Raw genomic sequence first — 24,344 nt, forward strand, 5'->3', positions numbered from 1 at the left:
TATGTGAACACAATTTTTCTGTAACTGCGGTTTCAAGGCAAATCTGCATTCAGTAACTTATGTGCAGTTATACAATACAAACATGGGTAGTCTTTTTACTTTAACATTGCATGCGATTTACAATGATGACATTGATCAACTTGGAATGAAAGACTGCAACAAAAGTAGAATATGGATCAGAGTTTATCCCCCCCCATCCAACATTCATGGATCATCCTATGCAAATGCATATATATTTCACAGCTCAAAGCTCAGCCTACGCTTGACCTCTAACATGTGCATCTAATACAGACTAAGTCAGAGAATTTATATTTATACAGAAATAGAAACTCCTCTATCCCCCCCCCCACCACCACCACATATAAAATTAAAAGGATTTTAGCATCAACTTGATACAGTTATCTTTAGACTTCCAATATTCATGGAACAAATGGACAGGAAAAAGCTGTAGAAAAGTGAACTGGTGAGGTTTACTTGGGGGCCACCTCCTCCAGCTTGGGCTCTGGACAGAGAGAGAAAAATGGTGTGCAATGAGAATATTAATGCATTATATTCTTGGTCCTAGAAGAACCTAATAAAGCATTTCAAAAAGGCTCATGGACACCTTTATAAAACTACTAACCTGTGAACTTGAACTCTGGGAAAGCTGTGATGTCTCCACCACCATAAAGCCGCTGGAGTTTAGTCAGCTCCTCTGCCAAGTTCTTCTCATATGCAGGGCCTGCATCTACCAAACCGCCACTGGCCCCGAGAGAAGAAAACATGGTTGAAATGTCCGCTTGATGACAAAGGGGGGATGATTGTGAGCAAGACAAAAAAAAAGCTAGCCAAAAACAATTGTGTAACTTACACGCTCTTTGAGGAGTACTCGCGGATCGAATCCAGGAAGAGCTTCTGGATTGGGTCCAGTTGAACTGAGTCCAATGAAGGAAAAACACAATTATTTTATATTCATTTAAAGCAATTCCCCCTTTTAGTCTGGGTACCAGTCTGTTCAGCTGACATTCCACTCCTGTCATTTGCCAAAGAGACTGGCCTTTCATCAACAGAATGTTCAAAATGCAGCCAGATTTTCAGCCCAGTTCCTGATTGGTAGTCTGAAACCAAATTGATATTTCCCATAATAAAGTTATGTAGCATGGAGTGCGCGCAAATTTGGCACAACATAGAATTACACATTTTAAGTGTGTAGATAGGACTTTGTAATTAAATAAATAATGATACAGAAATGATTAGCCTACAAGATTCAATCGAGCTACGTTTGCTTCCGTTGCGTCCCATTAATGAGAGGAAAGAAACAAAACGGTCACCAATCGTTTTCCTATCAGTCTAATTTGCATAAACATTGTGATTGGATGATAGCTGTGAGGGTTATCGAATCAAGATCAAATCCTATGATCTCCTCGAGCTCTTTAATGACAGTATTCATATTTGAATATTGTGAAATGCTAGCCTCTTTGGCAAATGACAGGAGTGGAATGCAACAGCTTTTGGCTTGAACCACATGACAAAACTAATCACTTCCAATACCCTCATGCACAAAAACAGCGCTTAGAAGTGGTAGACTGACTGGCATAAACAGGGGTAAGAGAGGAAAGATTAAGTTAGAAAGGTCAGGTAACAGGTTATAAGTTGCTGTGATGGGGGAATGCTATGCGTCACATCTGTGTAGTTCATGTTATTACTTGGCAGACACATGGGTTCTATATTTGAGATGTCCAATTCAAACTCCCTGCGTATAACCAACTCATGTACATTTAACAGTAAAATGTAGGAACTTCTTTCCCCAATCGTGTTTGATTCCACACCCAGCAACCAAGGTGCAAACTCTTGCGCATTGACTAACCAAGGGGAAGGAAAGTTGACATTTCCAAATATGTTACACAGCGCCAAACAAAAAAATTCACAGGCGTTGAGGATCATGTTTCTTTTAACAATATTCAGTGAAGGGAACAGAGAAGGTTATGAAATAAGAACAGATGATCGAGTGACGGAAGGAAAAACAGAGATGTCGAGAAACAAACTAACAGCAGAAAGAGTGCAGGTAAGAACGAGTGAATGCTGGAAAAACATGGCAAAATAAAGATATTAAATCAAGCAGATCGGCGCAGACCGTCACAGCTGAACCAGAGAGTAAATTATGAAGCCGTGCTGAAGAACGCAGAGGAGACATTCATCGGGTGTCGGATGGGCAAAGCTGCATAGTTACAAGTTAATACATGGAATCCCAGAAGGAACGGGTTTGGGGGAAAAGATGTGTGGCTTGGGTCTACACGGCTGCAACAATGTAGAAATGTGGTAGTTTGAGAGATAAATAGCAAATAGTGTGGTAAATTAGCCCACTGGAAAAGACAAACCAAAGCAAGAACGAAAAGCGCTTCTGTGATATTGGGTATCTTTACAAGATATCCTTAGAGTTGTAGCATCACATGAAAATATGACTGTTGGTAAAAAGTAGGATCCACAGAGAGGAGAGAAGGGGGGGGGGTGTGTGTATACCCTCAGGCGCCTCAATCCGTTCTGCCTCAGCCGGGGGCTCTGCAATCAGCTCCTCTGCTGCAGATTCAACTTGGGCCGCTTCAGCTACAACCTCTGCTACAGCTTCAATGAGGGCTTCAGCCGCAGCTTCAATGGGGGCAGCTACAGTCACAACCTCTGCTACAACTTCCACGAGGGCTTCAGCCGCAGCTTCAATGGTGGCAGATTCAACCAAAACTTCTGCTATGGCTTCAACTGGGGCAGCTTCAACTGGGGCAGCTTCAACTGGGGCAGCTTCAACTGGGGCAGCTTCAACTGGGGCAGCTTCAACTGGGGCAGCTTCAGCAACCGCTTCTGCAGGGGCAGCAGCTTCTGGGACGGCTTCAACAGGAGTGTCGGCCGCTGACGAAGCTTCAAAGATGGGAGCCGCTTCGGCTGCAACAGGAGCGTCTTCAGCTACTGATGCAGCGGCTTCAACAACGGGGGTGGCTTTGGCTACAAGAGCGGCGGATTCAACAATGGCTTCAGTTGCGGGGGCGACTGTGTCGACGACGGGGGTGGCTTCAACTGCAGCGGGGGCTGGAACAGCTTTAGCCGCGGCAACCATTGGCTCTGCGGCAGCGGCTTCAACAGGCTTTGGGGCGGCGACAAGTTCTACTGCTGCAGCTGGTGTCATTTCTTTCTTTGGAAACTCCACATATTTTCTGTGTGGTACAAGCTTCTCTAAATCAAAATATGTTTTGCCCTGGGACTTTTCTAGGACGGAGGAGGGGGGGGGGGGGGGGGGGGACAAACAAGATTTATTCATTTCTATTCATAATCTAATTAGCCTAAAAGGAATTTAAACCAACATCCCCCCCACTTTGCATTAAATGTGGACAAAACTTACCCAGCGCAACATGGCTACAGACAGTATTCAAGAATATCCCTTTGCAAGACACATATGGTGCTTGGACTAAAAAGGGCACAAAGTGCCAAATTTCAAGAAGGGGCACAAAAGTGTAAATGTACTATTAATTGAGGAACATAATAAAAACATGACATTTTAATCAAACTATAGTTTCATAATTAAGTGTGCATGTGCCAAAACCAACTTCCCAAAACTATCTTTCATTGCCAATTCATGTTATAGAGTACAAGAAAAATTCCACTTATAAGACTATTGTTGGAAAAATATCTGATTATATTAGTGAAAGATTATTTACATCATTATATTTTGGTACCTGGGGAAGGAAAACAAACTTAATTTGCATTTTTCATCATCACTTTGTATAGAAAAAAAAATGGTGGAACTAACTGAGACCTTTACTCAAATTGTTGTCCAAGCAGCCTGCAAAAACAAAATCCTTCTAGAAGATTCAGAATTGTAGATTCCTCAGCCTTTTGGGTACAAAGACAGGCCTCCGGGAGGCTTGAACTTCCCTTCAGCATGTCTTACCTGTAATCTGACTTTTGTTAGCTTTTTTAAAAAAATTAAAAGATAATCTTCAGTTCTTCTCCAAAACATCTTCTTAACTTCTGCTCATTACTTTTGCACGTAAGACTACTGTATACAATATCTTCAGCATCTGAAAGGCTTTTAAAATGTATTCTCGAGGACTACCTTTTCTGGCAGTGCAGTGATCTCGATTGGCAGTGCAGTGATCTCAATTGGCAGTGCAGTGATCTCGATTGGCAGTGCAGTGATCTCGATTGGCAGTGCAGTGATCTCGATTGGCAGTGCAGTGATCTCGATTGGCAGTGCAGTGATCTCGATTGGCAGTGCAGTGATCTCGATTGGCAGTGCAGTGATCTCGATTGGCAGTGCAGTGATCTCGATTGGCAGTGCAGTGATCTCGATTGGCAGTGCAGTGATCTCAATTGGCAGTGCAGTGATCTCAATTGGCAGTGCAGTGATCTCGATTGGCAGTGCAGTGATCTCGATTGGCAGTGCAGTGATCTCGATTGGCAGTGCAGTGATCTCGATTGGCAGTGCAGTGATCTCGAATGGTTATGGGAAATGTTTCACAAAAAAAAAAGTCTCCGTACTAATAGAAATCTTCCAGGAAAAATTAGGTGTTCATATCTCTAGTGAAGGTCTTTAATGAGATGAGCCACATTGGGGAGTTTTATCAGTCTGGTCATCAATGGGTCTCTCTTCCTCCTTGATCAATTGATGAATAAAGAACTGGACCCTAGCATTACAGCTAAATCAAATGTGTGGATAGTCCACAGCGAACTCTTTCTCAGTTTGTCATTGTGCGCCAACTACTTTAAGTCCCTTTTGAGAAATATACAAGAAAATGGGCCGTATAATTTGGATATGATGAGTAATTTTATTATAATATTATTATTTTATTATAATTTTATATATATATATTTATTTAATGATACTTGTAGCACAATTTGAGCACCGTCACTCTGCTCAAGAATTGACATCTGCTAAAGTATCATAAACTACAAATAATTGTATGAGGTATTTTTGGTCAAATTAAATGCTGATCCAAACTTACTTCCTGAGCTGCTCTTCTTGGGCTTCTTGGGACCACCAGCTTTCGTGCTTAGGGCAGCAGCTGCAGGAGCGCTCCACCTCTCCGCCTGCACGCACTGATCAAAGTATACACCAATTAGTGACAACTAGGGCTGTAAAAAAAAAGTTTAAAAAATAATGAAATACTGAATTGCATGATTTTCCTGTTGTTAATTGCGATTATTGCAATTTCAGAATTTGATCAAATTTGGCCCAAATAAAATATTTATCCATTTAAAAAGCAGTGAATTGAGTTGCAGGCATAGTATGCTTTGATTTTAAAGGCCAGAAACACAAAATAAGCTGTATCAGAAAAAAAATGCTCAATGTTTAAACGCACACCAGTAGGGATCAAATCTTTCACCTGGATTCAGTCAGTCATGGAAAGAGCAAGTGTTCCTAATGTTTTGTGCACTCAGCGTATATTTGGGCTTGAAGTGACAAAACCTAACTGGCCACTTTGTGCAAATTCATGCCAATGACGTGTCTTTTCCTACGAAATTACGTGTAAATTCTTGAGCCTACGTTTCATTTTAAATGGTACCACCCACCAGCATGGCATTGTTGATTAATCAGTAACACCTGCAAAGTTCACAAGCCACAACTGAGCTATATAATATATCATCTTTGGCTACAGCAAATGTATCAATATATATATTTTTTTATTTTACCTTTATTTTATTTAACTGGGCAAGTCAGTTAAGAACAAATTCTTATTTACAATGATAGCCTACACTGGCCAAACCCGGACGACGCTGGGCCAATTGTGCGCCACCCTATGGGACTCCCAATCACGGCCGGATGTGATACAGCCTGGAATTCTAACCAGGGACTCCAGTGACGTCTCTTGCACCGACGTAGACCGGTGCGCCACTCGCGAGCAAAGATGGTGGATAATTGAAGATCAGAATTGACAAAAAATATTTAAACTGGTAAACTGCCTGTCTACTTAGCGGGCTGGGTCTCCCATAGACATCAATGCAATAGCAGCTGTCCGTGCTACAGACAGCTTATCAGTCCACTATTACAAGACTGGTAAAGCCCCAGTGCACTACTTTTGTGAGAGAAAAAAAAACTTAAATGTTGTTTCATAACATAAGAAAATGACATTCAGATGTTTCAGGCGGTGCTTCTTCCCGCAGCTATGCCCAAGGACGTATGGATCTGTATAAAACTGATACAGTAAGTCACTTATTTGAAGGATTCATTCTCGCTGATAAATTAAAAAGCAATATTTTCAAAAGCCGTATCACAAGCGATGACTGACGTTTCTAAACATTAAAACACAGCATTGGGATAGTAGTTGACATGAGCCAGTCGTGGGTGAAGCTAATGGCTGAAAACTGTAGAGAGATGGAAGACTATGTCACTTACAGTTGTAGAGCTAGGTAGGTAGCAGTCATCAACTTAAATAAAATAGCAGTGGTGGAAAAAGTAACCAATTGTCATACTTGAGTAAAAGTATAGATAGTTACTCAAGTAAAAGTGAACGTGACTCAGTAAATGTCTCGTTTTAAAAATGTACGGATAGCCAGAGGCACATTTACAAAAGATGCATGTGTTTAGTGAGTCCGCCAGAACATAGGCAGTAGGGATTACCACGTGTTCTCTAGATAAGTGGTTTATTTCACACTTTTCCTGTTCTGCTAAGCATCCAAAATGTAATGAGTACTCTGGGTTGTCAGGGTTAAATGTATGGAGTAAAAAGTACAATATTTTCTTTAGGAACGTAGAAGTAAAAGTTGTCCAAAATATAAATAGTAAAGTACAGATACCCCCAGAAACGACTTAAGTAGTACTTTTTAAAGTATTTTTACACCACTGTAAAATATTTGCTAGGAACACTTTGCTAATTCAAAATAAAAAACGATCATAAATCTTCTAATCGAACGGCTCAAATTATGCACTTGATATGAAAGTAGCTACAGTAGATAACGTTGACCATGTTATCAATCAATGTTATCCATTAGCTAACGCACTGTAGCCATGTCGCTGAAATACTAACAAGCTCACGATTCATGTTTTGTCTCTGCACAAATGAAAAATGACGTTGCAATTAGTTAAAGGGGTCTCTTCGAAAACTACAGCATGTTAGAACTTCAAATAATGTGATTAGCTATGTGCATGACATTTCATTACCTTGGTAGAGCCAAGTCGCACTATCCTCAGCAATGAAGCCGCCATCTTTGCGCTCATAAAATCCTTCCTGCGGAAACGCTGCTTAATGATATTTGTCCCACAGTCTGCCTGAGTGCGTCTGAAAAGTAATACATATATATATATATATATATATATATATATATTCAATCACTTTAGAACAGAACACATGTGATCAATGTTAGGAAAGTATTGGTTAGTTAATTTTGCGACACAACTAGTAACAAATATCAAACGTGTGCGTTGAAGCAGTGCACAACAACAATCATTACACGTCTGCAATATGGAACATGATAGGAACAGTTGATGCGCAGCGACTGTGTTTTTAGTCTCATTCTTTACGAATGTGAACTCCCAGGGTCAAGATGACATTGCCATTAGTTCAGTGAAAGTTTCACCACCTTTTGTCAATCAAGTTCAATGGCTCCAATAGTCAGGAAGAATCCACAAATGTTCGACCGATGGTGAATATTTTCTATATTTCTATATCTATCTATTTCTATATCTATGAAGTTAGAATTAAAACAGTTCTAGACTTATTGGTAGATATCACTATGGGCAAATCTTGAAGCTCCTGTCAGATAGTCACAGCTTCAGAGCGGTTTATGTAACAGATTCTCAACAGTGACAGTACACGCCTCCTCCTCTAGTCTGGGACTCATCCGTGCAGTGAAAGTACGTATGGCATCGATAACAGTATGGAACAGTTTGTCTTGAACCTTCAACAAAATCTGAACATTCGTAATGCACAGTTGTTGGACGATATATCAAATAAAGTCGTTTTGTTTTCATACTGCTTCTGTATTTATGTTCAGCTGCATAACACATCGAACTTGACATCAGTTATGTAAATGTGTATTCCGGTATTCGTTTTCTCCCTTACCTCTTGATGAGTTGACCCATAAAAAAAAAAAAATCGCCTAAAACGAGATATCCAAATCTAATTGCCTGTAGCTCAGGACCTGAAGCAAGTATATGCATATTCTTGAAACCATTTGAAAGGAAACACTTTGAAGTTTCTGGAAATGTGAAATTAATGTAGGATAATACAACACATTAGATGTGATAGAAGATAATACAAAGAAAAAAACGTTTCTTTTTTATTTTTCCCATCGTCTTTGAAACGCAAGAGAAAGGCCATAACTCTCTCTTTCTAAAATGATCAGCCGAAATTGTTGCAACCCCTATTACTATCCTGTTCAACCTCTCTTCCGTATCGTCTGAGATCCCCCAAAGATTGGAAAGCTGCCGCAGTCATCCCCCTCTTCAAAGGGGGAGACACTCTAGACCCAAACTGCTACAGACCTATATCTATATCAATGATGTTGCTCTTGCTGCTGGTGATTCTCTGATCCACCTCTACGCAGACAACACCATTCTGTATACTTCTGGCCCTTCTTTGGACACCGTGTTAACTAACCTCCAGACGAGCTTCAATGCCATACAACTCTCCTTCTGTGGCCTCCAACTGCTCTTAAATGCAAGTAAAACTAAACGCATGCTCTTCAACCGATCGCTGCCCGCACCTGCCCGCCCGTCCAGCATCACTACTCTGGACGGTTCTGACTTAGAATATGTGGACAACTACAAATACCTAGGTGTCTGGTTGGACTGTGGACTCTCCTTCCAGACGCACATTGGGCATCTCCAATCCAAGATTAAATCTAGAATTGGCTTCCTATTTTGCAACAGGGCATCCTTCGCTCATGCTGCCAAACATACCCTCGTAGAACTGACTGTCCTGCCGATCCTTGGCTTTGGCAATGTAATTTACAAGATGGCCTCCAATGCTCTACTCAGCAAATTGGATGCAGTCTATCAAAGTGCCATCCGTTTTGTCACCAAAGCCCCATATACTGCCCACCACTGCAACCTGTATGCTCTTGTTGGCTGGCCCTCACTACATATACGTTGCCAAACACACTGGCTCCAGGTCATCTACAAGTCTCTGCTAGGTAAAGCCCGCCTTGTCTCAGCTCACTGGTCACCCTAGCAACACCCACCCATAGCACGTGCTCCAGCAGGTATATATCACTGGTCACCCCCAAAGCTAATTCTTAATTTGGCAGCCTCTCCCTCCACGTCTCTGCTGCCAATGACTGGAACGAATTGCAAAAATCACTGAAGCTGGAGACGTATATCTCCCTCACTAGCTTTAAGCACCAGCTGGCAGAGCAGCTCACAGATCACTGCACCTGTACATAGCCCATCTGTAAATAGCCCATCCAACTACCTCATCCCCATATTGTTTTTTTTTTTTTCTCCTTTGCACCCCAGTATCTCTACTTGCACATTCATCTTCTGCACATCTATCACTCCAGTGTTTAAATTGCTAAATTGGTGTTGAACCACAAATGGTGCATCATGCAAAATCATGCAAGGCTATTTACCACAACCACAAAGTCAAAATGGGTTATATCTTTTTTTTTTTTTAAGGATAATAAAATGTGATATTTGCTCTTAATTTAAGGTATACTGTTAGCAGTGTCGTTAGGGTTATGTTCAAAATCACATTTTAAGAAGATAAATGTTTTACTTTGTGGCTGTGGTAACTAGTGACGACCAAGCCAAAGGAAGGACTGTCCCAGAGAGGAAGACGCAACTGACCCAAAATGAAGGAAAGCTTTGACTATGTACAGACTCAGTGAGCACAGCCTTGCTATTGAGAAAGGTCGCCGTATGCAGACCTGACTCTCAAGAGAAGACAGGCTATGTGCACACTGCCCACAAAATGAGGTGGAAACTGAGCTGCACTTCCTGATCTCCTGCCAAATGTATGACCATATTAGAGACATATATTTTCCTCAGATTACACAGATCCACAAATAATTCGAAAACAAATCCAATTTTGATAAACTCCCATATCTACTAGGTAAAATACCACAGTATGAAATCACGGCAGCAAGATTGGTGACTTGTTGCCACAAGAAAAGGCCAACCAGTGAAGAACAAAAAAAACATTTTAAATACAACCCATATTTATGTTGATTTATTTTCCCCTTTTAACTATTTGCACACAATATGACATTTGAAATGTATTTTCTTTTGGCACTTTTGTGAGTGTAATGTTTACTGTACATTTTTTGTTTATTTCACTTTTGTTTATTATCTACTTCACTTGCTTTGGCAATGTTAACATATGTTTCCCATGCCAATAAAGCCCTTAAATTGAATTGAATTGTATCCAGCAATCCAAAGGAAGGATAGACGCTAGGTAGACAGCCCGCCGTGCCGCTTTGTGGACAACGACTCTCATCAGTGTATCGATCATCTTTTAATGTACGTTTTGTTCTTTGGTGACGTAAAAGAGGTGCGACAAATACTTCCGCACTTCTGTGCGTCCCACGTGAACGGTATTTGTAAAAGCATGGCATCTCTCGGTGCCTGTGGAGAATGGCTTGTTTCAACCTATGAAAAAAAACTAATTGCAATACACACTAAAAATAGCAGGTTTGTACGAACAGATGTGGCTAATATTGTATTGTTTGTACAATAATGCGTCGTATAAGCTAAGCTAGTAGGCTAGTAGCGATGAGAAAGAAATAAGATAGCTAGGATGATACGGAGTTAACTGGCTAACGTTATTAGCTAAGTTAGTCCATTCATAGACGGTAACGTTATACAGTGAGAGTACAACATATTTTCCATCACAGAATGACCAGGTGAACGCTATGACCCCCTTTTGACGTCACTTGTTAAATCAACTTCAATCAGTGATGATGAAGAAGGGGAGGAGACAGGTTAAGCCACGAGACAATTGAGACGTGTGTGTGTGTGTGTGTGTGTGTGTGTGTGTGCTAAGACAAAATATTGAACTGCCTTTGAACGGGGTATGGTAGTACGTGCCAGGCGCACAGGCTGCAACTCCAATATTAGGAAGGTGTTCCTAATGTTTTGTACTCAGTACAAAACAGGCTACTTTAGTACATTCTTGGGCTAGCCAGCTATGTGTATTAAATCACAAGTCCACATTTTAAATCATCAATGATTAAATGCTCCTTCCTCTTTTTGTACCAGAGAACCATTTGTGTTTGACTGCAGCGCAGCAGAACAGAAGCCAAAGGACCCAGAGGCCGACAACAAAAGGTAAACAACATTAGCTAACGATGTCTTTTCAGCCAACTGACCTCTCAGGAATGTATAGTATGTGTTGCCAACCCCTTGCGGTGTACCCATCATTGCTGAGTTATCGTCAGACTTGCTCGACCTAGATATGTGACTGAACTGCGTGTCACTTGTTTGATTTGAAATGTGTGTGTGTGTGTGTGTGTGTGTGTGTCACCGTGTGGTAAGAAGCAACTGTTTTCAAGGGATACGATTTCACCAGAAATGTACTGATCCCTTTCATCCTGGTTAGTGATGGATCAGAAGAGACAGGAAGTGACAAGATCCTGGCGTTCGCCGTTTCCTCCTCTGCGAAGCTGGTCGCGCTGACAGATGACACCAAACGCCTGGTTCTGTTCCGCTGCGAGCCCTCGTGGCAGGTCATCAGTACAAGGTATCCATAGGACAAGCAGATAAAAGCAAATATCCCACTTAACTGAAATCGGCAACAAAAAAAAAATCTTAATGTGTCGATTTGTCGCTCTCTTTGAGATGTTGAGTGAGACCGCTGTATTCTTTTCAGGTGGGTTGTGCGGAGGTGCACGTCTCTTGTGTTCACCGAGGCTGAGGATGAGGTGTGGGCAGCAGACAAGTCAGGTGACGTCTACTCCTTCTCTGTGGTGGAGCCCCAGAAGACAGGAGAGTTGAAGCTGGGACATCTATCCATGCTTCTATCAATGGTAATTCATTCACATGATACTTTCTTATTAAAGGGTAGGTTATTTTTCATAGTTGAATGTTTTTAAAGGGCATTTTCAGAAGATGGGATAGCCCTTACTTAGTCCCGTCTTACATCTCAGATTTGGCAGAGTTTGATGGGGTTCGACGCCTTCAATGGTTGTACATTTTTCACAATAGTAACATCACGATCAATGGCTCGCTTCAAGTGAACAACTCTTGGTGAACTGCCAGTCAGTTTGGGATATCTCCCCCACTCTTCTCTTCTAGACCCTGACCCCCAACGACAAGTATGTCGTCACAGCTGACCGCGATGAGAAGATCAGGGTCAGCCACTTGAGGTCACCACACAACATTCAGGCATTCTGCCTGGGACACTTGGAGTGAGTACAGCTGGCCTACCTAGCAATGAATGGCCACAGAATTTAAACATGAATTCATGTTTAACCAGTCGGTTACCACTCCAATTTCCTGATATTTCAAGTTTTTTTTCTCCATAGATTTGTCAGTTCTCTTTTGGTCCCACCAGGACACCCACAGTGGCTACTCTCTGGATCAGGGGTGAGAGATCTAGACATATTACAATTCTGCTGAATTGAGTGATATTACATACCGCTGGATGATCTTTCAGATAGAGGTATCACTTGTACCGGTTCAGATTAAGCTCTACTACTGCACACACACACAAAAATTCAATAGAGACTGGTGTGTCTGACTGCAGGTGTGTGTTGACAGGATGGGACCATGAAGCTGTGGGAGTATGAGTCAGGTCGGAGGCTCCAGAGCTGGGACCTGAAGCAGCTGAGGGACATGCCGAACTCGGACACAGAAAAGGAAAAGGTGACCACTTTACTTCTCACCCTATCAGTCCTGAGATCCCAGCTAGTCAGTGACAACTGTTTGGAGTTTGTGACAGCGACTATGTGAGCTTATTACAGTGTTAAAGACGGTATGTCCTGGGATTTCCTACGATCTTCTATGTAGAAGACACCCCTTACAGTATCATAGACACTATGTCCTGGGGTCCTACAAGGGTAGAAACTCCAATAACATTTGAATTGATTATGATAGAGACATGAGGTTTGGACAATTGCTTTTCTTATAGGAGTTGTCTACACAATTAACATTTTACCCATTGGTCAAAATATCAGTTTTTGATTGGACAACCTGCATACTGTAGATGGCTATTAATACTTTTATCTCAAACCGTTTGGGCTCTATAGACGTTTAAACCCCCCGGGCCCCTTCAGGATCCGCTCTTGTCTTACTGAGTTGTAGCTCACACAGACTAATGGTTGGTGTCAGTGGATCAATAATATATGGACTTATCCAATAGTACAACCCCAAGAAGTCTGTAGTTCAAACACAATGTTTTAAAGGGGTCTGAAGTCTGAAATGCGCCGGCGTGGGACTGTAGCAGTTAACCAAGCCACTAATACATGGAGTCATTCCTCTTCTGGGTGTGCATTTAGCAACAACTAGCAAACATTGTCATTCATACTGTTACAAATCAAAATGCCATTGCAAACTCTTTGCAAAAAAAGGAACTGAGACCAGAAGTTTCAAGTGGTTATTACCAAGAAGCTGAGTGCACATTTTAGAACGCTCAAGTCTTATACTCTCCCCTCCCTCTTCCCTCCCTCCCTCCCTCTTCCCCTCCCTCCCTCCCTCTTCCCCTCCCTCCCTCTTCCCCTCCCTCCCTCTTCCCCTCCCTCCCCTCCCTCCCTCTTCCCCTCCCTCCCCTCCCTCCCTCTTCCCCTCCCTCCCTCTTCCCCTCCCTCCCTCCCTCTTCCCCTCCCTCCCTCCCTCTTCCCTCCCTCCCTCCCTCTTCCCCTCCCTCCCTCTTCCCCTCCTTCTTCCCCTCCTTCTTCCCCTCCCTCTTCACCTCCCTCTTCACCTGCCTCTTCCCCTCCCTCTTCACCTCCTTCACCTCCCTCTTCACCTGCCTCTTCCCCTCCTTCTTCACCTGCCTCTTCACCTCCTTCTTCACCTCCTTCTTCACCTCCTTCTTCACCTGCCTCTTCACCTCCTTCTTTACCTCCCCGGCTATACATGTTATGACCCCAATGAGTTTCCCTCCTTTCCCCTGTGGAATGTCCATGCTCCTCTCTTGTTTACCTAGATGTCAGAATCCCAGCCCGTCCATCTTCAGGTCCTGACCCTGCTCTCTGATCCCATGCAATTTCCTCTTATCTGATCAAGGTCAACCTTTTTCTAAAATTAGCATACACACAGTTTCATGACCTAAACTCCATTATTACTCACAGTAATCATTCACTAAACAGGAAACAAACAAAACTACAGTTTAACTTGAAACATGTTACATTTGAAGAGAATCCATCAATATGTATACTGAGTAGCTCTCCTTGTCGTCACTCATGCGAAGCTTCAATCCATAGAGCTGGCTGTTTATAGGTCACAGCCCCCTCTGTGTATACAGTACTGTGATAAAGTATATGTCCCCTTATTTTCTCTATTTCTGCATATTGTTTTTATCCTGAATGTTATCAGATCTTCATCCAAAACCTAATGTTAGATAAAGGGAACCTGAATTTACAAATAACAAAATAAATTGATACTTATTTAATTAACAAAGTTATGCAAACACCGTAATTCCCAAGTTGGAAAAGTTATTGCCCACTTACAGTGCCTTGCGAAAGTATTCGGCCCCCTTGAACTTTGCGCCCTTTTGCCACATTTCAGGCTTCAAACATGAAGATATAAAACTGTATTTTTTTGTGAAGAATCAACAACAAGTGGGACACAATCATGAAGTGGAACAACATTTATTGGATATTTCAAACTTTTTTAACAAATCAAAAAGTGAAAAATTGGGCGTGCAAAATTATTCAGCCCCCTTAAGTTAATACTTTGTAGCGCCACCTTTTGCTGCGATTACAGCTGTAAGTCGCTTGGGGTATGTCTCTATCAGTTTTGCACATCGAGAGACTGAATTTTTTTCCCATTCCTCCTTGCAAAACAGCTCGAGCTCAGTGAGGTTGGATGGAGAGCATTTGTGAACAGCAGTTTTCAGTTCTTTCCACAGATTCTCGATTGGATTCAGGTCTGGACTTTGACTTGGCCATTCTAACACCTGGATATGTTTATTTTTGAACCATTCCATTGTAGATTTTGCTTTATGTTTTGGATCATTGTCTTGTTGGAAGACAAATCTCCGTCCCAGTCTCAGGTCTTTTGCAGACTCCATCAGGTTTTCTTCCAGAATGGTCCTGTATTTGGCTCCATCCATCTTCCCATCAATTTTAACCATCTTCCCTGTCCCTGCTGAAGAAAAGCAGGCCCAAACCATGATGCTGCCACCACCATGTTTGACAGTGGGGATGGTGTGTTCAGGGTGATGAGCTGTGTTGCTTTTACGCCAAACATAACGTTTTGCATTGTTGCCAAAAAGTTCAATTTTGGTTTCATCTGACCAGAGCACCTTCTTCCACATGTTTGGTGTGTCTCCCAGGTGGCTTGTGGCAAACTTTAAACAACACTTTTTATGGATATCTTTAAGAAATGGCTTTCTTCTTGCCACTCTTCCATAAAGGCCAGATTTGTGCAATATACGACTGATTGTTGTCCTATGGACAAAGTCTCCCACCTCAGCTGTAGATGTCTGCAGTTCATCCAGAGTGATCATGGGCCTCTTGGCTGCATCTCTGATCAGTCTTCTCCTTGTATGAGCTGAAAGTTTAGAGGGACCGCCAGGTCTTGGTATATTTGCAGTGGTCTGATACTCCTTCCATTTCAATATTATCGCTTGCACAGTGCTCCTTGGGATGTTTAAAGCTTGGGAAATCTTTTTGTATCCAAATCGGGCTTTAAACTTCTTCACAACAGTATCTCGGACCTGCCTGGTGTGTTCCTTGTTCTTCATGATGCTCTCTGCGCTTTTAACGGACCTCTGAGACTATCACAGTGCAGGTGCATTTATACGGAGACTTGATTACACACAGGTGGATTGTATTTATCATCATTAGTCATTTAGGTCAACATTGGATCATTCAGAGATCCTCACTGAACTTCTGGAGAGAGTTTGCTGCACTGAAAGTAAAGGGGCTGAATAATTTTGCACGCCCAATTTTTCAGTTTTTGATTTGTTAAAAAAGTTTGAAATATCCAATAAATGTCGTTCCACTTCATGATTGTGTCCCACTTGTTGTTGATTCTTCACAAAAAAATACAGTTTTATGTCTTTATGTTTGAAGCCTGAAATGTGGCAAAAGGTCGCAAAGTTCAAGGAGGCCGAATACTTTCGCAAGGCACTGTATACTCAAACGGGGCGGCAGGTAGCTTAGTGGTTAGAGCATTGGACTAGTAACCGAAAGGTTGCAAGATCGAATCCCCGAGCTGACAAAGTAAAAATCTGTCGCTCTGCCTCTGAACAAGGCAGTTATCCTACTGTTCCTAGGCCGTCATTGAAAATAAGAATTTGTTCTTAACTGACTTGTGTGGTTAAATAACATATATTTTTTTTTAATTCAACGACTGCAACCAAATGCTTCCTGTAGTTGTTGATTAGTCTCTCACGTCGCTGTGGAGAAATTCTGTCCCACTCTTCCATACAGCACTGCTTTAACTCAGCGACATTTGTGTTTTTTTTTAACATGAACTGCTCATTTCAAGTCCTGCTACAACATCTCATTTGGGACTAGGTCTGGACTTTGACTACACACCATTCCAAAACTTCTGTTTTGTTACTTTTTAACCATTTACATGTAGACTTGATTGTGTGTTTTGTATCATTGTCTTGCTGTATTACCCAGCTCCACTTTAGCTCACAGGCGGATGACCTGACATTCTCCAATTCTGATACAGAGCACAATTCATGGTTCCTATTAAAGCAACTCGTCCAGGTCCTGAGGCAGCAAAGCATCCCCAAACCATCACACCAGCACCACCACCATGCTGGACCGTTGGTATGAGGTTCTTACTGTGGAATGCAGTGTTGGTTTTCACCAGACATAATGGGACCCATTTCAGCAAAAATGGGGACTCAAGTTTGCCAAAAGAGCACCTGGATGATCTTGGAAGACTCTTGGAAGAATGTTCTATGGACAGATGAGTCAAAAGTATAACTTTATGGATGACATGGGTCCCATTTATGCCTGGCAAAAACCCAACACTGCATTCCATAGTAAGAACCTTATACCAACGGTCAAGTATATTTGTTCACTCAGGTTCTCTTTATCTAATGTTAGGTTTTGGTTGAATATCTGATAACATTCAGTGTCAAAAATATGCAAAAGTAGAGAAAATTAGTAAGGGGGCAAATAGCTTTTCACTCCACTGTATGTGGCTGTGTCCTGTATAGAAAGGCATAGAACTGTTCCCGAGAGCTGATCCGTGGGCCGCTAATTAACTTATATATTTATGCCTAATTGTTTTTATAACTCCAGAGTAATAGGCTATTCCATGCATAAAATAATTTTGTCTTCAACATTTGGATAAAAGGAAAACCATGATGCCATGAATTAAGAACGATATGTTCTTTTCACAATGCGTTGGGGCACATTGGCAACTCAAACTGCTTTGAAAAAAAACTTTCTAACTAGCTTTTTTTCTTACCTAATGAAAGCCTATAGCTGACATAACCAAACAATACCTTTTGTTTACATAATCAAATGGTTTAATTGAGACTTAAGTAAACAATTCCCAGAATCTAATAGGCTGTAACAGGTTACCTTTTATTTAGCCTAGATTTATTTAGTAGGTGATTTAGATATCAGTCGTACAGGTTTAAACTTTCTATTGCCTGTATATGGTCTAAATTAACAAAAACCTACATTTTAATGTAATAATGAACTGTTAATAAACCTCATCTTAAACAAATACCTACTCGCACTTTTGCAGGCAGTCTATCCAGCTACCTGGTTGTTGTCCTCCTTGTCTACAATGACGCCAAAATTCTTCCAAACCGGGGATTTTACTCAGGCAACACCTGTTTCCATGCTGGTGTAATTTCACCATCATAACCTTTCATATTTTCTTCTCTCTCTTTTTACATTAGCCATTTTTTAGTGAGCTATAGAACATGGCAACATATTGTTGCCTGGTTGAAGTGAATATAAAGCTCTGCATGCTGAAACACAGGCCTACTAATGGAAAGTTCCCTGCTCTACTCTCTGGTGGCGTGGCTGGTAGCCTGGCTATGTCTGCCTCACCGCTAACATAGCCTAATGGGATTCGCAACATAATTCAACACAACAAGGATTCCTGGATTTGTAAAAAAAAAAAAAAAAAAAAAAAAAAATGATATTAATTGAAAACGTTTACAACCCAAAATATATTTGTTCTGCACCGCCAGAGTTGAAATAATGTTTTCATTCCACCTGCCAGTCAATTCATATTTTTAATGTTTTTATTTAATTTATTTTTTTAGGGTCAACTGTTGGTATTTGACCTGATGCAAGACCATAGCGGGTCGTCAATTCCCCCCCCCTAGTTATGTTTGTGACATCATCATAATTTGTACCTTTTGTTCCCAGAGGTCTGCAGTCAGCAGGATCGCTGGATCCCCCGGTGGACATCATGTGGCGGTGCAGTGTGAGAGGTCGGTGCATATATCAGGAGTTGACCGTGTACTGTGCACATAAATGACCCTAGCTATGTAGATCAGTGTATGTGGGTAACCTGTGACATAATATTTGTCCTGTGTTTTCCAGAGTTCCCTCGGTGCAGTTGTTTGGGATGGAGCAAGGGACAGAGGAGCGACTGATGCCCTCCAGCAGGTTGACCCTACCTCACTGTCCTCTGGATTTGACCTTTGACCCCCAGGGTCGGCTCTGGGTCCTGCTGGATAGCCGAGAGACGCCGTTCCTCGTGTACACACACACGCAAGACAGCTGGCAGGTACTGCTGTTCGTTGACAACACCGTAGTACCCTCCAAGCTCATCTCACACAACAGTATACTGTTCTTGTTTAGTAAACAAACACACCAGGGTTTGTGTTTTATCCCTTATGTTGCCACTGGGGTGTTTTGTTCTCTCTCTCTCTGCAGTGCGACAGTGAAAGCCCAGAGCTGAAAAGAGTGACGGAGGCCCTTCAGCCACATTGGGAGGCACTTCAGGGTGAGTCATCACACGTACGGCACAACACTGTGCCCTCACATTACCCATCATCCTTCTCCTACTCACTCAGTAAAGAGCAGTTCTAACCTGGGTTGTTTATGCACTTGGCTCCATGTCTGCCTCCTCCATGTTCCCCTGAGCTAAGTAGTTCTCAATGCGAAGTAGTCGGACTACCAGGAGACTTTACATGTCGTTTTTTTTACTCTGTTATTTAGTGGATGCTCAGAGATACCTGCAACATAAACTTGGATCAAGGCTTAGAACAAAGGCTTTTGATTGGATATTCTAATAGTAATCAATCACCTGAACGAACTGTGCTACAATTTCTCTCACCGTCTCTGACCCTGCTCCTCCCTCCTCCCTGTTTCTCCTCACAACAGACTCAGCAGGGTTAGAGAGCCGGTTCCAGCACCTGTACAAGGGCAACTTTGACAACATGGCGTCCTACAGAGAGAAGAAACAGCAGAGGCTCCAACAGCAGAAGGATCAAGGAGGCAAAAAGAGAGGACCAGGGAAGGGACAGCAGTCCAACGGAGCTAGTAAAAAAGCCAAGAAAGGCAACCAGCCTGGGCCAGTGACCAAAGCCTCGAGCTGAAACGGATAGGACAGACAGATTCTATATTTTGGTTTAAAAAGCTATCTTTGTTTGGAGACGGATAGACTAACCATTTGAGTTGTGTACATTTATTATGATTTGTGATTTACCGAGAATTAGCCATTTCTTTTATTTTTTAAATAAAAAATGATGACTGACCGTTTGTTGCTTAAAAGTGTCTCTCTTGCGCTCCACTAGATGTATAGTCCTCTCCAATTGAACAAGAGCCAAGCACAGTGTAGTGTCGTACCCTGACCACTGGGGAACCAAGTCCTTCCACTGTCAGAAAGTGCTTATCTGACCCAATTCAGGATCGGGGGCATTTGATTACATTTCCTACTTCACTTCAGAAATACTTCCTTGAACATTAACTTTCATATGCCTTAATTACCAACTTACGGAGTCTGCATGTGAATAAAATGTTTTAATTATGAGCCTAATTTAGCCGAGGAAGCACTGAGCTATTTAATGAGATGTGGCTGAGATGTCTCCAAAGTAGGATAACAAGTTTTTTTATCAAATTTCAGAGGTAAAAATGTCCCTTTGCATTAAAAGGCTTAAGGTGGTTCAACAACATCCTATTGTTTTGTAAGGTTCACCGCCACACTGACAGCTCTTCAAACCTTCAAACGTAAACAGGGATGACTACTTGTTGCTCACCATCCATTCAGTCTGGCTTAATCACATGAACCATAACGTCTCCACAGGTAAGACTACTCAGTAAGCACTGCTGGGTTTGAATTTATATACTGAACAATAATGTAAATGCAACAATTTGAATGATTTTACTGCATTACAGTTTATACAAGGAAATCAGTCAATTGAAATACATTCATTAAATCTAAGGAATTCACATGCCTAGGCAGGGGTGGAGCCATGGGTGGGCCTGGGAAGGCCCACCCACTCAGAATACATGTTTTTTCTCACAAAAGGGCTTTATTACAAATATAAATATTCATCAGCTGTCCGGGTGGCTGGTCTCAGACGATCCCGCAGGTGAAGAAGCCGGGTGTGGAGGTCCTGGGCTGGCGTGGTTACATGTGGTCTGTGGTTGAGGATCAACGTACTGCTTGTGGTAGAGAAATGAACATGACATTCTCTGGCAATAGCTTTGATGGACATTCCTGCAGTCAGCATGCCAATTGCATGCTCCCTCAACTTGAGACATCTGTGGCATTGTGTTGGGTGACAAAACTGCACATTTTAGAGTGGCCTTTTATTGTCCCCAGCACAAGGTGCACCTGTGTAATGATCATGCTGTTTAATCAGCTTCTTGATATTCCACACCTGTCAGGTGGATGGATTATCTTGGTAAAAGAGAAACGCTTACTAGCAGGGATGTAAACTAATTTGGCCACAAAATTGGAGAGAAATAAGCTTTTTGTGCGTATGGAACATTTTACATGTTTCGTTTCTATTTTTGTTCAATATAAATAGTCTGAAACGCAAACAGTCCACATAAAAGGTTATATTTAAAATAAACATTTTATTTTTGTAGAAAACAACAAAGGCAACAAAAAATCTGTACATCCTGGAAAGAAAAGAAAAACATTTAAAAACAAAAGGCTAGACATAGAATCAAAATATTGTTCACTGAAGTAGTCCGTGCTGTTCAAGTCGACATTCCCTGATATAAGCTTTGGATTGTCCATCCAGCCAGTCAGACAGGCTTGGTCGGTTTCCCCTCTTCCTCAGAATGCCATACTGACTCGTCTCCACCATAGGACGTTTGAGCTGAAATAGAGGAACATACATTCATTTAAACACCACACCCATATTGTTTATAGAAGACCTTCAATGCAGCCAGTCAAAACACCTACCTTCGAGCTCTCATTTCTTCTTCCCCATAGTCAGGTTCTCACTTTTATTTTTCTGCACCTGAAGGAGAGAGACATTCGCAGCACTGTTCCAGTCTCTGCTGCACATAAGATCATGCTGACGTGTCCTCAAAGAAAACAATCAAACACACACACACACACACATATATATCGGACCTCACGCATGGCATCGTCAATCTGCTTGAGCTCCTCGTATCTGTCTCGTGACTCTCTCAGAGGCTGGATCATCACTTTGTCAATCTGAGGGAACAGCTGAGAGAGAGACAAGAGGCCGGGTTTTTATCGTCATCGTCACAGGTCGTATTCTCATTTTACAGTCCCATCCATCCGTCGCTCACCTTCATTACGGTCTCAAACATGGGGATGAGGACGAACTTGATGAATCCGATCTGGGCGGTGGGTTTGGTGACCTTTTCTCTGTCCATGAAGGGGGCTACAGGCAGACTCTCTGCCTTCTCCCTGTCACTCTGATGAAAGAATGGAGAAGAGAGAGAAAGTTCAGTGCAACCCTTCATTTGTAATGCAAAACGGCACATACATGGGGTCCGGAAGTATTGGATCCCTTGATAACGATGATTAAAAAATATTAAAAAATCAGCAGGTTTTCATCAGAGATCTCTCTGTACTTTGCTCCGGTCATCTTTCCCTCAATCCTGACTAGTCTCCCAGTCCCTGCCACCACCATGCTTCACCGTAGGGATGGTGCCAGGTGTCCTCCAGACGTGACGCTTGGTATTCAGGCCAAAGAGTTCAATCTTGGTTTTATCAGACTAGAGAATCTTGTTTCTCATGGTCTGAGAATCCTTTAGGGTCTTTTTGGCAACTCCAAGCAGCTGTCATGTGCCTTTTACAGAGGAGTGGCTTCCGTCTGGCCACTCTACCATAAAGGCCTGATTAGTGGAGAGCTGCAGAGATGGTTATCCTTTTGGAAGGTTCTCCCATTTCCACAGAGAAACTCTGGAGCTCTGTCAGTGTGACCATCGGGTTCTTGGTCACCTCTCTGACCAAGGCCATGCTCCCCCAATTGCTCAGTTTGGCCGTGCAGGAAGAGTCTTGGTGGTTCCAAACTTCTTCCATTTAAGAATTATGGAGGTCACTGTGATCTTGGGAAACTTCAATACTGCAGAAATGTTTTGGTACCCTTCCCCAGATCTGTGCCTCGACACCATCCTGTCTCGGGGCTCTACAGACAATTCCTTCAACCTCATGGCTTGGTTTTTGCTCTGACATGCACTGTCAACTGTGGGACCTTATATAGACAGGTGTGTGCCTTTCCAAATAATGTAAAATCAATTGAATTTACCACAGGTGGACTCCAATCAAGTTGTAGAAACATCTCAAGGATGATCAATGGAAACAGGATGCACCTGAGATAATTGTCGAGTCTCATAAGCAAAGGGTCTGAATACTTATGTAAATAAAGTATTTATTTTTGTTTGTTTTTATACATTTGCAAACATTTCTAAAAAACTGTTTTCAATTTGTCATTATGGGGGTATTGTGTGTAGATTGATGAGGATGTTATTTGATACATTTTAGAATAAGGCTGTATCGTAACAAAATGTGGAAAAAGTCAAGGGGTCTGAATACTTTCCGAAGGCACTGTATATGGGGCTTTACACTGTAGGCTATGTACTGTATAAAAACGCATATACAGCACATATGGGGCATTACGTACCTGCATGAAGTACTCCTCCAGCAGACAGTCGACCCAGGGCTCAGCCACCTCCATGGGCCGCACCTCGTTAGAGATGTCACAGCACTTAATTAGCACCATCTTCAGCTAGGGGTCAAAGGTTACACAGAGCAGAGTTTAATATAGGGAGGGGGTCTACCAGATGGCCCACATAAATAGCAGCAGAAAGGACTAGCAAACACACCTAGGGAAGTTGTAAATATAGTATTACTGCATAGGGCAGTAGAACAAATACACAGATTTGCACAAACTGTAAGGTAGTGGAAAATATGTCTTCTAGGGGCAAATACATAGTCATGTGTATCCTTACACAAGTGACATGCTCTTCATCACTGAAGTCAAAGCGGTCCACTTTATGCTTGAATGAGTCCAGTATCTCGCCATGTCGTGCCATGTCTGTGGCCAGGATCAGTGTGATGATTCCCTAAGACAGAGAGAAAGAGATCAGTGTGATGATTCCCTAAGACAGAGAGAGAGAGATCAGTGTGATGATTCCCAAAGACAGACAGAGAGAGAGAGAGAGATCAGTGTAATGATTCCCAAAGACAGACAGAGAGAGAGAGAGATCAGTGTGATGATTCCCTATGACAGAGAGAGATCAGCGTGATGATTCCCTAAGACAGAGAGAGAGAGATCAGTGTGATGATTCCCTAAGACAGACACAGAGAGAGATCAGTGTGATGATTCCCAAAGACAGATCCGTGTGATGATTCCCTAAGACGGAGAGAGATCAGTGTGATGATTCCCAAAGACAGACAGAGAGAGAGATCAGTGTGATGATTCCCAAAGACAGACAGAGAGAGAGATCAGTGTGATGATTCCCAAAGACAGACAGAGGGAGAGATCAGTGTGATGATTCCCAAAGACAGACAGAGGGAGAGATCAGTGTGATGATTTCCTAAGACAGAGAGATCAGTGTGATGATTCCCTAAGACAGAGAGAGATCAGTGTGATGATTCCCAAAGACAGACAGAGAGAGAGAGATCAGTGTGATGATTCCCAAAGACAGACAGAGAGAGAGAGAGATCATTGTGATGATTTCCTAAGACAGAGAGATCAGTGTGATGATTCCCTAAGACAGAGAGAGAGATCAGTGTGATGATTCCCTAAGACAGACAGAGAGAGAGATCAGTGTGATGATTCCCTAAGACAGACAGAGAGAGAGATCAGTGTGATGATTCCCTAAGACAGACAGAGAGAGAGAGAGATCAG

At 42.2% G+C, this 24,344-nt stretch overlaps 3 protein-coding genes across 17 annotated transcripts in view; 1 reads left to right on the forward strand and 2 right to left on the reverse strand.

Annotated features, from left to right (window-relative positions):
- Positions 1–79: 79 nt before the first annotated feature.
- LOC110520627 (calphotin) lies at positions 80–7,777 on the reverse strand. Of its 3 annotated transcripts, none has more exons than XM_036975263.1 (7): positions 7,546–7,777; positions 7,127–7,244; positions 4,971–5,064; positions 2,500–3,234; positions 851–914; positions 623–747; positions 80–502 (listed from the first exon to the last, which is right to left on the reverse strand). In XM_036975263.1, the coding sequence occupies exons 2-7, from the start codon at positions 7,181–7,183 to the stop codon at positions 471–473; spliced, it is 1,107 nt and encodes a 368-aa protein (XP_036831158.1). In that variant the 5' UTR covers positions 7,184–7,244; positions 7,546–7,777; the 3' UTR covers positions 80–470. The 3 variants fall into 3 exon arrangements, with proteins under 3 accessions (XP_036831158.1, XP_036831156.1, XP_036831157.1); XM_036975261.1 differs by lacking the exon at positions 7,546–7,777 and adding an exon at positions 7,417–7,515; XM_036975262.1 differs by lacking the exon at positions 7,546–7,777 and having other exon boundaries at positions 623–741.
- A 2,664-nt stretch (positions 7,778–10,441) lies between these two features.
- Positions 10,442–19,761, forward strand: wdr4 (WD repeat domain 4). The gene is made up of 11 exons (XM_036975264.1): positions 10,442–10,594; positions 11,162–11,230; positions 11,502–11,642; positions 11,772–11,928; positions 12,197–12,309; positions 12,427–12,487; positions 12,662–12,766; positions 18,421–18,485; positions 18,598–18,784; positions 18,934–19,003; positions 19,384–19,761. Exons 1-11 carry the CDS (start codon positions 10,512–10,514, stop codon positions 19,596–19,598), a joined length of 1,266 nt encoding a protein of 421 aa, XP_036831159.1. The 5' UTR covers positions 10,442–10,511; the 3' UTR covers positions 19,599–19,761.
- A 1,303-nt stretch (positions 19,762–21,064) lies between these two features.
- The window catches only part of LOC110520629 (high affinity cGMP-specific 3',5'-cyclic phosphodiesterase 9A), a 59,540-nt gene continuing 56,260 nt past the window's right edge, over positions 21,065–24,344 (reverse strand). For all 13 annotated transcript variants that reach the window (XM_036975267.1, XM_036975268.1, XM_036975271.1 and 10 more), the window contains 6 exons: positions 23,443–23,556; positions 23,115–23,219; positions 21,775–21,903; positions 21,593–21,688; positions 21,419–21,476; positions 21,065–21,332 (listed from right to left, as the gene is read on the reverse strand). In XM_036975267.1, the coding sequence (XP_036831162.1) occupies positions 21,429–21,476; positions 21,593–21,688; positions 21,775–21,903; positions 23,115–23,219; positions 23,443–23,556 (492 nt within the window). In that variant the 3' untranslated portion in view covers positions 21,065–21,332; positions 21,419–21,428. The remainder of the gene's footprint in view (positions 21,333–21,418; positions 21,477–21,592; positions 21,689–21,774; positions 21,904–23,114; positions 23,220–23,442; positions 23,557–24,344) is intronic.

Source organism: Oncorhynchus mykiss, chromosome 3 (assembly GCF_013265735.2).
Source record: "Oncorhynchus mykiss isolate Arlee chromosome 3, USDA_OmykA_1.1, whole genome shotgun sequence".
Lineage (NCBI taxonomy): Eukaryota > Metazoa > Chordata > Actinopteri > Salmoniformes > Salmonidae > Oncorhynchus > Oncorhynchus mykiss.

What these genes read in the sequence shown, in the direction of transcription:
- LOC110520627 (XM_036975261.1), bottom strand. Translation starts at nt 7,436, where the DNA reads ATGTTCCATATTGCAGACGT. An exon ending in ACGGATTGAGGCGCCTGAGG is followed by an intron (nt 915 to 2,499) that starts GTATACACACAC and finishes CATTGGACTCAG; the next exon opens with TTCAACTGGACCCAATCCAG. An exon ending in GAGTACTCCTCAAAGAGCGT is followed by an intron (nt 748 to 850) that starts GTAAGTTACACA and finishes TTCTTCTCTCGG; the next exon opens with GGCCAGTGGCGGTTTGGTAG.
- wdr4 (XM_036975264.1), top strand. Translation starts at nt 10,512, where the DNA reads ATGGCATCTCTCGGTGCCTGTGGAGAATGGCTTGTTTCAACCTATGAA. An exon ending in ATACACACTAAAAATAGCAG is followed by an intron (nt 10,595 to 11,161) that starts GTTTGTACGAAC and finishes TTTTTGTACCAG; the next exon opens with AGAACCATTTGTGTTTGACT. An exon ending in TATCCATGCTTCTATCAATG is followed by an intron (nt 11,929 to 12,196) that starts GTAATTCATTCA and finishes CTTCTCTTCTAG; the next exon opens with ACCCTGACCCCCAACGACAA.